This window comes from Oryx dammah, unplaced genomic scaffold, assembly GCF_014754425.2.
Source record: "Oryx dammah isolate SB20612 unplaced genomic scaffold, SCBI_Odam_1.1 HiC_scaffold_2, whole genome shotgun sequence".
NCBI lineage: Eukaryota > Metazoa > Chordata > Mammalia > Artiodactyla > Bovidae > Oryx > Oryx dammah.
Window position 1 is genome coordinate 159,140,474 of NW_024070186.1, and position 14,261 is coordinate 159,154,734.

Below are 14,261 nucleotides of genomic sequence, written 5' to 3' on the forward strand. Positions count from 1 at the left end.
GAAGATTCCTTAAAAAACTGGAAATAGAACTGCCATATGACCCAGCCATCCCACTGCTGGGCATACACACCGAGGAAACCAGAATTGAAAGAGACACATGTACCCCAATGTTCATCTCAGCACTGTTTACAATAGCCAGGACATGGAAGCAACCTAGATGTCCATCAGCAGATAAGAAAGCTGTGGTACATATACACAATGGAGTATTACTCAGCCATTAAAAAGAATACATTTGAATCAGTTCTAATGAAGTGGATGAAATTTGAGCCTCTTATACAAAGTGAAGTAAGCCAGAAAGCAAAACACCAATACAGTATAGTAATACATATATTTGGAATTTAGAAAGATGGTAACGATAACCCCGTATGCGAGACAGCAAAAGAGACACAGATGCATAGAACAATCTTTTGGATTCTGTGGGAGAAGGCGAGGGTGGGATGGTTTGGGAGAATGGCATTGAAACATGTATAATATCATATGTGAAACGAATCACCAGTCCAGGTTCAATGCTTGATACAGGATGCTCGGGGCTGGTGCACTGGGATGACCCAGAGGGATGGGATGGGGAGGGAGGTGGGGGGGGTGGTTCAGGATGGGGAACACATGTACCCCCATGGCAGATTCATGTCAATGTATGGCAAAACCAATACAATATTGAAAAGTAATTAGCCTCCATAAAATAAATTTATATATATATTTTTAAAAGCCCCCAGAAACCAGCTCAGGCAACATCAAAGTGGTTTTCTTTGCTTCGAGGAAAGCAGGAAAGAGGCTTATCTTAGAGAACTATGTTGTCAGTGTGCAGGGGCAGGAAGAGAGAAAACCTCCTGAGCCCACTGGGAGCAGCAGCTGGGATGAGAAGGCAGATCCCAGCCCGGATACCTCGGAGTCCTGGAGCCCTGGGGGCAGAACTGGAGTGCAGCTGACAACTCCAGGCTGCTGGCTCCAGGCCTCCTCACTGGGTGTCTTGTCTTCTGTCTTGGCTATCTCAGGTCTATTCCAGGAAGGTGCCTCCATTGGCTGTGAACAAGGTTTCCTTCACTGTTCAAGCAGAGGAGTGCTTTGGTCTTCTTGGCCTCAATGGAGCTGGAAAAACTACCATTTTCAAGATATTGACTGGGGAAGAGTCTATCACCTCAGGGGACGCCTTTGTCAACAGCATCAGCGTCAGCTCTGACTTGAGGAAGGTAGGCGGTGACCTAGGTACCCCCATGAACCTAGGGTGGTGTGGGTATATCAGGAAGAGGGTCCCCTGAAATACACCTGTGGGTGTTACAGAGGGTTGGGGACAGGGAACTGGAATGAAACCCATCTTTGAAAATTCCAGGTGTCGGATTTATCTCTGACTCCCAAATCCATAGCTCCTTCCTAGACCTCTTCTCTGAGCTCCAGATTGTATGTCAAGCTGCTTACTCAACATTGCTTGAAAATGTCCCTGAAACCCAAGGTATCTCAAGCCCAGTGGACCCACAAAGCCATCAGCTGTCCCCACAAACCCCTGTCTCTCCCCCCCCCACCCCGTGCTCCCTGGAGGAGTGAGTGGCACCATCTAGCGCTGTCCCAGGCACCACTCAGGACACCCAGCCAGCAGCCATGGCCCACAGATGCTTCCTCCCAGTGAGCCCTGGAATCTGTCCTCCCTGACTCTGTGCCCACTGTACTTCCCAAGCCAAGGCCACTCCTAACTTTCAGCCTCAGCTTCCTTGCCTTCTTTGAAGCATTTCTTAATGCAGGCCTTTCTCTCCTCCACACTCTAGCTTTCCTTTGTTTTCTCCTATAGCTTCCCCTTTCTTCTGGCTCTTCTCTCACTGACACTTCTTCCTTAGACTCCTGTGGTGGATCTTCTTCCTCTAGCCCATTAGACTGCACTGCTCCCCAGGGCCGTAGCATCAGCCCACCGTCTTTGTCCTTCCACACACACTGTCCTCACCACCCCCAATCTCATTCCTTACACTGACTCCCATTATCTTCTGTTTGCTGATGGCTCCCAAGTAGCCACACCCTCAGCCCAATCCCAGTCCTGTGTTTCAGACCTGCATATACATCCCTTCTAAACAGCTTGACTCAGACATAGTCAAATTAGTATATAGCCCTCACACCTGACCCTCTTCTTTGGAGTCTACTTCCGTTATTGGCACCAATTCAGTGAAACAATTTTTGAATGCCTAGTGTATACCAACAGTTGTGTAAGCCCAGTGACTCTCACTTGCAAGGAGCTTATGATCATGAGAACCAGCCGTTGCCACGCAGTGACTTAAGTGTAATGATGGTGGGGAATGGGGTCAGTATACAGTGGATTCAATGACAGGCATACGAGGAGACCAAACTACAGGGGCCTAACTGAAGCTGTGCCATTCACAGTGTGCACTGTACTAGCTTTACTGCCCATGATCAGCATAAAGTTTAGAGAGAAGGCGGAAGAATCAACATGGGCTAGTTCCAGAATCTGTGCTCGTAATTATTACTCTCTGTTACCTTTTAGCATACACTGCTTGACCAAACAACCATAACCAGTATAAGCATCTCATGGCTAGGAGCCATTTATTATTAATTTTAATTTTTATTATTTTAGAAATTATGGACAAGCCTTTTGGTAATGGCAAATCAGGTAACTCTAATCCCTTTCCTGGTGGTCATTAATAACTAGAAAAATAGGACCAAATTTTGGAAACATGTCTTTGAAGGATTCAAAGAACTAAAAAGATAGTGAAGACTAATGAGCCAAGAGGTAGGGGAGGACAGGGACCCAAGGAAGTGGCCCATTCAAGTTTGGGTTGCTGAGATGTGAATATTTTTTGCCCTTAGTTTTGAACTGGCCTGCACTGGAGTTCAGGAGGAACCTTCTGGGGCATAGGGAGGCCTAGATGCAAGCATCCTTTCCTTGAGTCAGGACCCTGAAGGGCTGCATCCCAAGTGTAGGGATGAACTGTACTTAGACAAGTTCATGCAAGAATTGCAGAACGACCTGGACTCTTATCAGTCCCTGAAATGGAATTGATGTGACTCTAAACCACCAGTGCTCCCAGGTGCCTGGCAAGAGCAAATGTCAGGAGAAGCTGGCAGGAGAGGCTCACATCCTGGGCCTCAAATGATTTCGGCAAACAACTTGAAATGCAGTGTTTGGTGCACATTAAAAAAATAATAATAATCACGCACATGTACCTAAACAACAACTCCTCCCCCCAAAAAAAATAATTTAGAATGAAGCATGGAGAATCAAAATGTAGAAAACAAATATACAGAAGAAGGTAAGAGACATTGTGGTATACCTTCAAGACAGCCCCTAGTAACCCTCCTGAGATTTACACCCTTAAGAAGATCACCCCAGATTGTACCAGGGTTGGTCTGTGTGACTGACAGAATACTGTGGAAGAAGTGGCATGTCACTTTTGAGACTGGGTCATGAGGGACACTGTAGCTTCTCTTTTGGGTATACTCCCCTTCACACCACTCACTCTGGGGAAGACTAACGGCCATGTCATGAAGACTCAGGCAGCCCTGTGGATCATAAAAAATAATCAATGTAATAGGAGACAAAGTGAGAGAGAAAAAGCAATATAGAACACATGGAACAAGTAGATAGCCCTTACAAGATGGTAGATTCAAATCCAATTACATTAGTAATTACATTACATACAAATGGATGAAAGACTTCAGTTGGAAGATTGAGATTATTAGAGAAGATACTTAAGGTTAGAACAGAGGTACCATATGACCCAGCAGTTTCACTCATAGGTATATATATCCAAGAGAACTAAAAAACTGTTAATACATTCACACAAAAATTTGTACATGAATGTTCATAGCCACATTTTTCACAGTAGCCAAAAGGTAGAATCAACCCTAATGTCCACCAACAAACAGATGAATGGAGAAACAAAATGTGATCTATCCATGCGCAAGGATATCATTCAACCATAAAAAAGGAGTGAAGCACTGACATACGCTACACCACTCATGGACCTTAAATATGGGATGCAGAGTGAAAGAAGCAGATCACAGAAGGGCACAGACTGTGCGATTCTGTTTATATGAAACATCCAGAACAGGCAAATCCATGGTGACAAGCAAATCAATGGCTGCCAGGGCTTGGGCATTCTGGGGAAAATGGGTAGTAACTTTTCATGGATTTGAGGTTTCTCTTGGGAGGAGCGATGCCATGTTATAAAATTGACTGTGATCATGGACCACCAGTGTGAATATACTAAAAGCCACTGAATTGAACACATTTGATGGGTGAATTGTATGATATGTGAATTATATCTCAATAAGCTGTTACCAAAAAAAGGAAGAAGGAATGAACAAGCAAAGGAATAAAAGACACGACAAGACAGGGTGAGGCCAGGTGGTCATGACAGACCCACCCACTAGCCTTATCATCACCAGTCATCCATCCAATTTATTGAAGCTCACTGAGAGGCAAGTACAAACCTGCTCTGTAAACTCAGATGAAAAGGAACGTTACATTTCTTTGTATTATTTAAAATCAACCGGCATCTGCCTACAAGACCCTCCTCCTGTCTGACTGACAACAAATTGGATTTCAGTCTTCCTGGAATCTGTCTGCACATCACCTCCTGGAAATTTGTGAAAATTCATGGTAGGCAATATAGTTCAACATGCTCCTCTTCACTTTCTCCTAGAAGTCCCACACGGATTAATCTCATTAGCAAACTCAAATCTACATCCTTGCTCTCTTCCTTTGTGAGCTTTCTGCTTAGCACCCTTTACATGTGCAAATATTTTTAAACATTCTTTCACATTTCCTAAAATATATTCTTATCACATGTGAAGAGCTGACTCATTGGAAAAGATCCTGATGCTGGGAAAGATTGAGAGCAGGAGAAGGGGGCAACAGAAGATGAGGTGGTTGGATGGCATCACAGACTCAGTGGACATGAGTTTGAGCAAACTCTGGGAGATAGTGAAGGACAGGGAAGCCTGGCGTGCTGCAGCCCATGGGGTCACAAAGAATCTGACACTATTTAGCAACTGAACAGCAACAACAGTTCTTTTCAGAATCTGCTGGTATGCCAAAAGTCAGCAGTGACTTTTGAATGTCCACATGCATTTCTGTCAAAATCATTCACTGTCTCAGAATCGTTCAGCTCCACTGTGGGACTTTGCCTGGTCCGTGGGGCCTCCGTGCTCTGAGCAGGGCTCCGTGGCCATCCTATGGCAATAGGCTTACTCCAGACTCAGGTGTGTAAGAAAGAGCACATTCCTTCATTTTCTTTGCATCAAATTATAACATTTTCAAGCCTTCTATCCAAAAATTTGTTCACAAAGCTGAAAGCCTATATAGACCAACACTGGAGGTAAAGTTGATAATTGAAGATCTACCCTTTCTTAAAAGAGTCCAGGCTAAAAGGGATTGATGGACAAGTCTACCAGCCACCACCAAGCAGTTATTTCCTTCTTGTATACCTCTTCTGAATTATAGGAGAGAAGATGGGGTGCTACCCAATCTGAAGTGAAAATCAAACAAAGACAGTGTCCAACATGAGCTATAGGGCAACTTCATATAGGAACATAAAGCCTTAAGTAAAATATTTAGATAGCTGAGGAAAGAAGAGAAAGGCAAAGGAGAAAAGGAAAGATACACCCATTTGAATGCAGAGTTCCAAATGCAAGGAGAGAGAAGAAAGCCTTCCTCAGTGAGCAAAGCAAAGAAATAGAGGAAAACAATAGAATGGGAAAGACTAGAGATCTCTTCAAGAAAATTAGAGATATCAACAGAATATTTCATCCAAAGATGGGCACAATAAAGGATAGAAACCATATGGACCTAACAGAAGCAGAAGATATTAAGAAAAGGTTGCAAGAATACATGGAAAAACTATACAAAAAAGATCTTGATGACCCTTGATAACCACAGTGATCAATCACCTAGAGCCAGACATCCTGGAGTCTGAAGTCAAGTGGGCCTTAGGAAGAATCACTATGAACAAAGCTAGCGGAGGTGATGGAATTCCAGCTGAGCTATTTCAAGTCCTAAAAGATGGACAAAGTACTGTGAAAGTACTGCACTCAACATGCCAGCAAATTTGGAAAACTCAGCAGTGGCCACAGGACTGGAAAAGGTTGGTTTTCATTCTAATCCCAAAGAAAGGCAATGCCACAGAATGTTCAGACTACCCCACAATTGCATTTATCTCACACACTAGCAAAGTAACGCTCAAATTTATCCAAGTGAGGCTTCAACAGTACATGAACCGTGAACTTCCAGATGTTCAAGCTGGATCTACAAAAGGCAGAGGAACCAGAGATCAAATTGCCAACATCCGCTGGATCATGGAAAAAGCAAGAGAGTTCCAGAAAAACATCTACTTCTTCTTTATTGACTACGCCAAAGCCTTTGACTGTGTGGATCACAATAAACTGTGGAAAATTCTTCAAGAGATGGGAATACCAGACCACCTGACCTGCCCCCTGAGAAATCTATATGCAGGTCAAGAAGCAACAGTTAGAACCAGACATGGAACAGCAGACTGGTTCCAAATTGGTAAAGGAGTATGTCAAAGCTGTATATTGTCACCCTGCTTATTTAACTTATATGCAGAGTACATCATGCGAAATGCCAGGCTGGATGAAGCACAAGCTGGAATCAAGATTGCTGGGAGAAATATCAATAACCTCAGATATGCAGATGACACCACCCTAATGTCAGAAAGTGAAGAGGACCTAAAGAGCCTCTTGATGAAAGTGAAAGAGGAGAGTGAAAAAGCTGGCTTAAAACTCAACATTCAACAAACTAAGATCATGGCATCCTGTCCCATCACTTCATGGCAAATAGATGGGGAAACAGTGGAAACAGTGGCTGACTTTATTTTGGGGGGCTGCAAAATCACTGCAGATGGTGACTGCAGCCATGAAATTAAAAGACACTTACTCCTTGGAAGGAAAGTTATGACCAACCTAGACAGTGTATTAAAAAGCAGAGACATTACTTTGCCGACAAAGGTCCATCTAATCAAAGCTATTGGTTTTCCAATAGTCATGTATGGATGTGAGAGCTGGACTATAAAGAAAGCTGAGCACTTTTGAACTGTGGTGTTGGAGAAGACTCTTGAGAGTCCCCTGGACTGCAAGGAGACCAACTAGTCCATCCTAAAGGAAATCAGTTCTGAATATTCATTGAAAGGACTGATGCTGAAGCTGAACCTCTGATACTTTGGCCAACCGATGTGAAGAACTGACCCATTGGAAAAGACCCTGATGCTGGGAAAGATTGAAGGCAGGAGGAGAAGAGGGCAACAGAGGATGAGATGGTTGGATGGCATCACCGACTCGATGGACATGAGTTTGAGCACGCTCTGGGAGTTGGTGATGGACAGGGAAGCATGGCGTGCTGCAGTCCATGGTGTCACAGAGTTGGACACGACTGAGCCACTGAACGGAACTGAACTGAAGGTACTGACAATAGAAATTCAGCAGGATATTGAAAGAATAAAAATGACAATTGTCAGGCTTATTCCAGAAACATAAGTAAGATTTAACAGTAGGAAATCTACCAGTATAAAGCACTACCTTCATAGATGAAAGGAGGAAAATATTTATCAATAGAAGCGGAAAAAGCACTGGATGAAAATTCAGTACACACTCATGGTTATTAAAAATATGTTAAACTGTCTTGAGATAAAAGAGCTAGAGGTGGCAAGAATACTGGAGTGGGTGGCATAAAAGGAAATCAGTTCTGAATATTCATTGAAAGGACTGATGCTGAAGCTGAAACTCCAATACTTTGGCCACCTGATGCAAAGAGCTGACTCATTAGAAAAGATCCTGATGCTGGGAAAGATTGAGGGCAGGAGGAGAAGGGGACGACACAGGATGAGATGGCTGGATGGCATCACTGACTCGATGGACATGAGTTTGCATAAACCCCGGGAGTTGGTGATGAACAGGGAGGCCTGCTATGTGGGCCTGGCCACGGCGGAGTGACTGAACTGAACTGAACCCAAATCTGAATGATTAAGTCGCCATCAAACTGAGTTGGAATAGGCTTGTGTGCTCAGTTGCTCAGTAGTGCCCAACTCTCTGCAACCCCATGACCAGGCTCCTCTGTCAATGGGATTTCCCAGGCAAGAATATTGGAGTGGCTTGCCATTTCCTTCTCCAGGGGATCTTCCCCACTCAGGGATTGAAGCTGTGTCTCTTGTGCCTCCTCTGGCAGACAGATTCTCTACCATTGCGTTACCTGGGAAGCCCAAGTTAAAGTAGGTTTGTATTAATATTTACTGACCAAGGCAGATCTTTAACACATAATATTGAATTAAAATGACAGAATGGTAAAATGGTAAGTGCAGAATGGTAAATAAAGGTGATCCAGTTGTGTTTTACGCAGCCGTGCAGAAGTCTGGAAGTGTACCTAGATGTGACTGCACCACCTGGGGCAGGCCCCGGACAAGAGACTCCAGCACCCTCACAAAGAAAATGTATTTGTGGGTTACTTGTCTAATAGAAAATATGCTTAAACGGGAAAAAAACAAAGTGTCTTCTGCTGACCATACACTTGGTAAGTGGCAAGAGATAGGGCAACTCTGGACACTGAGGTTTCCTGCTGGGCAGGCAGGATTGTAAGTACTCCAGACCCATGTGCGCCCTCTGGGGTTGGGGTTCACGCCAGCAGCCAGTGCTGCATCCAGGCTCCCAAATGTCACTGGTGGCCCCTGGCACACGTCTGTTCACCTGGCACTTGTGGGTGTGCATGAGGCAGAGGCCAGGCACCTGCCCAGTGGGCAGCTTTCCTTCTGACCCGCCTTCCCCCTGGGCTATGCTCCAACTCCAGGTGCGACAGTGGATTGGCTACTGTCCCCAGGTCGATGCCCTGCTGGACCACATGACGGGCAAGGAGACGCTGGTCATGTTCTCCCGGCTCCGGGGCATCCCTGAGCGTCACATCAGCTCCTGTGTGGACCAAATTCTTGATGACTTGCTAATGTACACGTACGCCGACAAATTGGTGAAGACCTACAGGTGAGACTCGGGGTCCCCTTAGCCCTCCCTGTCCCAAAATAAGATGTGCTCTGGTTCTGTTCAGTGCTGGGGGGTAGGGCAAGGCCTGCTGGCTCTGTGCCTGGGGGAGCTGTGTGGTCCTCACCACTGCGCAGGTTTCCAGGGAGGTGGCCTTCCTCCTCTGTGAGAATGGGTCAACGGCCTTGGCTGTCCCATGGCCCTGCTTCCTCTGGTTACTTGGCTGAGGATGGGCTGACGCACCACAGCTGTTTCTCTTCCTGCCGCTTCACAAGAGCTTCTGACCCGCGGCAGATTTGCACTGCACGCCCACTCCCCCACACCCTGCTCTGTGTGAGCCATCTGAGTAGCTGATGTTCTGCTGAAGAGTGTGGGGTCTTCCTGGATCTTTGTCACCAGTGATCCTAACCCAATTCCAGTTAGCTTAAACAAAGCAAGGCTACTCCGTCCCAAGTCCCAGGTCACCCCTTGAGCTGTGCACAGCGCCCCTGCAGACTGTTAGCAGAACTGGGTCAGGGCGCCCAGGAGTTAGAGGATGGTGCCCTCTTTCTTCCGTTAACTTCTGTTTTAATCATGTTTTCATGTTTCCCTGCATCTTTTGATGATTAAATGAATTAACATTAGGGAAGTACCTTTACATCATAAATGCTATGTGTTCATTAAAAGAAATTAGTTAAAACGGTTCTATGCCCTTACCCTGTGACACCCATAGAGGCCCCCAGAGGAGATCCACGGACCATGTGCTCAGCCTGGACCAATCCCTATGCCCAGGAGAATGGTTTAGATGCTGCTGAGTGGACAGCTGAGTCACAGTGTACCCCTGGGGGAGGGTGGTGGGTCATGTTACTGAACACCCCACCAGGGTGCATGAGCACTTTCTTAACAAAGGAAAAAGCAGGGAAGATTGCACTTCTGGAAACTTAGGGTTGCCAGTCACCCAATTTTTCCCCCTCGGCCACAGTGGCGGCAACAGGCGGAAGCTGAGTGCTGGCATTGCCCTGCTGGGAGAGCCTGTGGTCATTTTCCTGGATGAGCCATCCACTGGCATGGACCCTGTGGCCCGGCGTCTGCTCTGGGGCACTGTGGCACGGGCCCGAAAGTCTGGCAAGGCTATCGTCATCACCTCCCACAGGTTCAGCCAGGACGGGGGCTGTGGGCTGGGTGGGCCAGGAGGGGCTGGGTGGACAGAAAACCTGTTAGCCTGTGGTGAAGAGTCTGTGAGGCGAGTGGGCCACACGCTGAGCATGGGAATCAGGAACAGCTTGATCTGGGCGTCAGCACTTTCCCAGGTGCACGGTTTTGGCGTGGAGGGCGGGCATCAGCATTCCCCGCTGCTATATCAGGCTCCGCCCCATCTCCCCAGCATGGAGGAGTGTGAAGCCTTGTGCACCCGGCTGGCCATCATGGTGCAGGGTCAGTTCAAGTGCCTGGGCAGCCCACAGCACCTCAAGAGCAAGTTTGGCAGTGGCTACTCCCTGCGGGCCAAGATCCGGAGTGACGGGCAACAGGAGGCCCTGGAGGAGTTCAAGGCGTTCATGGGCCTGACCTTCCCAGGTATGTGCCGCAGAGGGCGCCAGGCGTCTGTGCATCCCTGAGCACTGGGGCGGGAGTCACAATTCCAGGGCCAACACCACCCTCCCCTGGCCATCCAGCCTGGCCCTCAGGCGGACATGGTCTCTGCTTTGTGCAGGCAGCGTCCTGGAGGATGAGCACCAAGGGATGGTCCATTACCACCTGCCCGGTGATGACCTCAGCTGGGCGAAGGTGAGCACATACCTGGACATCAGGGAGCACACCTCTGATGTCATGCACTTTCAGAGTTCTGTTTCCAGTGGAAGTCCAATTCAGTCCTGCTGCAACATTCATGTGAATTTCATAGAAAATTTTGATAAGAATATTTGAACTGGAAGGGACCTCAGAGATCAGCTCCTTCTGCCCCCTCATCTCACAGAGAGGGGAGCTGGCTCAAAGAGGGTACGCCACATGCCCAGGGCACACAGCAAGCCAGGACCCAGCGGGATCTCTGCCTCTGGCACCACTCCCAGCCGGGTCCCTTTCCCTCAGATCACAGATAGCTGAATTCCGCAGGACTGACTGCCTGAGAGGTGGTCTGGGAGCAGCTGAGAGAGGAATGGGCCTCTAGGGGCTCTGTCACAATCAGACCCTACGTCTTCCCACCCCTTGCTGCGTCCGCCCCCGCTCCCCTGTGCCTGCTGTCCACTGTGGCCCCCTCCCTTCCCACAGGTGTTCGGCATTATGGAGCAAGCCAAGACGACGTACATGTTGGAGGACTACTCAGTCAACCAGATCTCCCTGGAGGACATCTTCCTGAGCTTCAGCTGCCCTGTGGCCCCTGCCCAAGGGAGTAACAGACAAGAGAGGGCCAAGCCCGCAGACCCCATGTTTCCCTGTCCACCTCCCTCTCCCTCTTCTTCCCAGCGACCCTCTCCACCTCCCACTCCACCCCCAACTCCATCTTCCTCCCAGCCTTTCTCCTAGTCTCCCACTCCAATTCCCTTCAGGCCTTCCTCCTGGTCTTCATCTCAGCCACCCTCTCTGCCTCGCTCTCCACCTGCCTCCCAGCCTCCCTCACCACATCCCTCAAAAACTGCCTTGCTGTAATAAAGAGTTTCCTGTGCCAGGCTAGCCCGGGTGCACACAGCCTGCCATGGGCTGCAAGGCGCGTACAGAGGCAACCTGAAGACCCGTAAGCTCAGCTTGGGGGTGGAGGAGTGGGCTGGCTCTCTGCCAGATTGAGGGTACCAGCCTTAGAGGCCTGGTGGAGAATCCAGGTCTATTTCTGTGGAAAGGGATCCCCTTGGATCACACGTGAGTGGCCTACAGGCTCACTGAGACCTGGCCGTGGGATCAGAGGGACACCTGTCATATCCCATCAGGAGCATGAAGGCCTGGGGGTGACCATGGCTATAATAGGGCCGTGCTTCTGAGCAGAGTGTAAGAGGGCTGTGTTCCTGACTACAGTATAACAGGGCCATGCTTCTGAGCAGAGTGTAAGAGGGCTGTGCTCCTGACCACGGTGTAACATGGCCCTGCTTCTGAGCAGAGTGTAAGAGGGCCGTGCTCCTGACTATGGTATAACAGGGCCGTGTCCCTGACCACGGTCTAAGAGGGCTGTGCTCCTGACTATGGTATAACAGGGCCGTGCCCCTGATTACAGTATAACAGGGCCGTGTCCCTGACCACAGTCTAAGAGGGCCATGCTCCTGACCACAGTATAACAGGGCTGTGCCCCTGACCACGGTCTCTGTGCCCCTGACCACGGTCTAAGAAGGCCGTGCCCCTGACCACGGTGTAACAGGGCCATGGTTCTGAAGGTAGGACAAGTTTGCAAACCTAAGTCACCATTTTCCAATATTTCAATATTTCGATTTGTGTGGCTCCATCTGTTCTTTGCCCTGGCCGTAACACTAACCCTAACCTGTGTGTGGCCCTCCATCAACCTGTGATGTAGTCATAATTATCCCCATTGCCTGGAAGAGTAAGCTGAGACATAGAGACATCCAGCAACTTTCCATGGTCAGCTGATGGCAGAGCCAGGATTCATCTCAGGCAGAAGTTCTCAAGTGGGGTTCCTGGCTGGAAGCATCCACCTCTTGAGAAACTTGTTAGAAATGTGGGTTCTTGTGCCCCACCCCAGCACCGTTGAATCAGAAGTTTGGGGGGTGAGGTCCAGCAATCTGTGTTATGATGCAGCTCAGGCATGAGCAGCAGTGAGCTGGGACCATCAAGCCTGAGTGTGCATGGGTGTGGCCCTGCACCTTTATCAGGAGGGCCCTCCTCCAAGAAGGGCCCGGGCACACAGCTTCTCTTTCCAGCGTGGTCTCGCTAGCCCCTCTCACAAGCCCCGCTGGGCTCCTTTGCAGGTAGCCCTCTCCCTCCCTTCTAAGCCAAGCTCCAGGAAGGAGTGTGATGTCTGCTGTTCCTGGCCCTACTTCCCACCCCCAGGTCTGGCTGCACACCCACCCCTTTCCTGTGACTTTTCCTGTGACTGCTCAGAGCCAGGGCCTCTGCCTGGAGGCGTTTAGCAACAAATTTAACAGTGCAGGGGGAGGACAAAAAGTACCAAACAGGAAACTGTAGTGAGTGGGAACACAGGTGTGTGAGGAAGGCTGAAAGCCTTCAGGCCTGGAGGATACCCCCCCACCGTCCCCCCCCTCCCCGTGTGGAGCAGGCCCCAGGCTTGCTTTGCTCTACCCACTCTTCTTCTGCACACACCACCCCCACCTACTCACTCCTGGCTTCCAGGGCCTCATGGCCACGCTGTGATCATCTGTTCACTTGTCTCCTACTCCAGACTGGCTTGGAGGCTTGGCACCTCGGGTCCTGTGTGTGTTCAGCTGCTGAGCACAGAACCAGTACCCTGATGGAGTTCAGAGAGCAGCGTGAGTGAGGGGTGTGGGCACAGAGCAGTTTGAGGCCTTGGGAAGAGGGTAAGAAGAGAGCCTTGACCCAGATTCCCTGGCTTCTCTGGGAAAAACCACTGTGTCCTTGGCCATCAAGCACTTCTCCCAGAAGTTGCATTTCTTTCCTTGTCAGAATGTCTCACGGAGGAGGTGGGGTGTGAGCTGGTTCCTGAAAGACAAGGCCGGGTGGGCACTGCCTAATACCTGGGTGAACAGAGTGTTGCAGCCACTAAAGCAAGCAGGCGTGCTCTTCTGTCTTAGTGGGCTCCCAATTGACCGCGAGGAGATGCTGAAGACTGACAAGGCCCGGGTGACACGCTGACGGCTTGCCCTGGGAGGGATGGAGGGGTCCAGGGTGAGCCGTGTTTCAAGGGAAGGAGTCAGATGCGCTGAATGAATCACCCAGGCCTGTTTCTGCCCTGTGATCTATACCAACAGCGGCGCGGCACAGAACCAAGGGTCTCCTCGCCTGAAGCAAGGACGGGAGGCAGGGCCTTCGGCCTCAGGGTGCGGGCCACTAAGGTCAGGGGGCAGCCTTGGTGAGGTGCCTCCCGCGGGCGCCCGCTCGCCTGCGTCCACGCAGGTCGAAAACCGCGTCGGGGTCCGCGCTCAGAGACCCCGGGCTCGGAGGCGCTGCCGGTCCGCTCAGACCTTCACTGACAACCCACTGTGCGCCATGGGCCCTGGTCGCCGGGATCTCTGCCGCCGACTCAGCGGCAAGGCCGAATCCCAGAAGAGGGCAGGTCAACGCGTGTCGGAGCGAAACCAGGAATTCCACTGCCGGCTGCCCCGGAGCCGCGCTCCTTCTGACCCCAGCCCGTGCTTGGGAGGCGGGGCGGCCTCGCAGGCTCCACCAATCAA

The 14,261-nt window shown here is 49.5% G+C and overlaps 1 protein-coding gene across 1 annotated transcript in view; it reads left to right on the top strand.

Moving 5' to 3' along the window:
- LOC120882335 (ATP-binding cassette sub-family A member 17-like) overlaps window positions 1-11,622 on the top strand; it is a 76,951-nt gene extending 65,329 nt beyond the window's left edge. The window contains exons 25-30 of the mRNA XM_040266314.1: window positions 993-1,187; window positions 8,792-8,979; window positions 9,938-10,108; window positions 10,340-10,530; window positions 10,667-10,740; window positions 11,221-11,622. Of these exons, the coding sequence (XP_040122248.1) occupies window positions 993-1,187; window positions 8,792-8,979; window positions 9,938-10,108; window positions 10,340-10,530; window positions 10,667-10,740; window positions 11,221-11,475 (1,074 nt within the window). The 3' untranslated portion in view covers window positions 11,476-11,622. The remainder of the gene's footprint in view (window positions 1-992; window positions 1,188-8,791; window positions 8,980-9,937; window positions 10,109-10,339; window positions 10,531-10,666; window positions 10,741-11,220) is intronic.
- The last annotated feature ends 2,639 nt before the right edge of the window (window positions 11,623-14,261 follow it).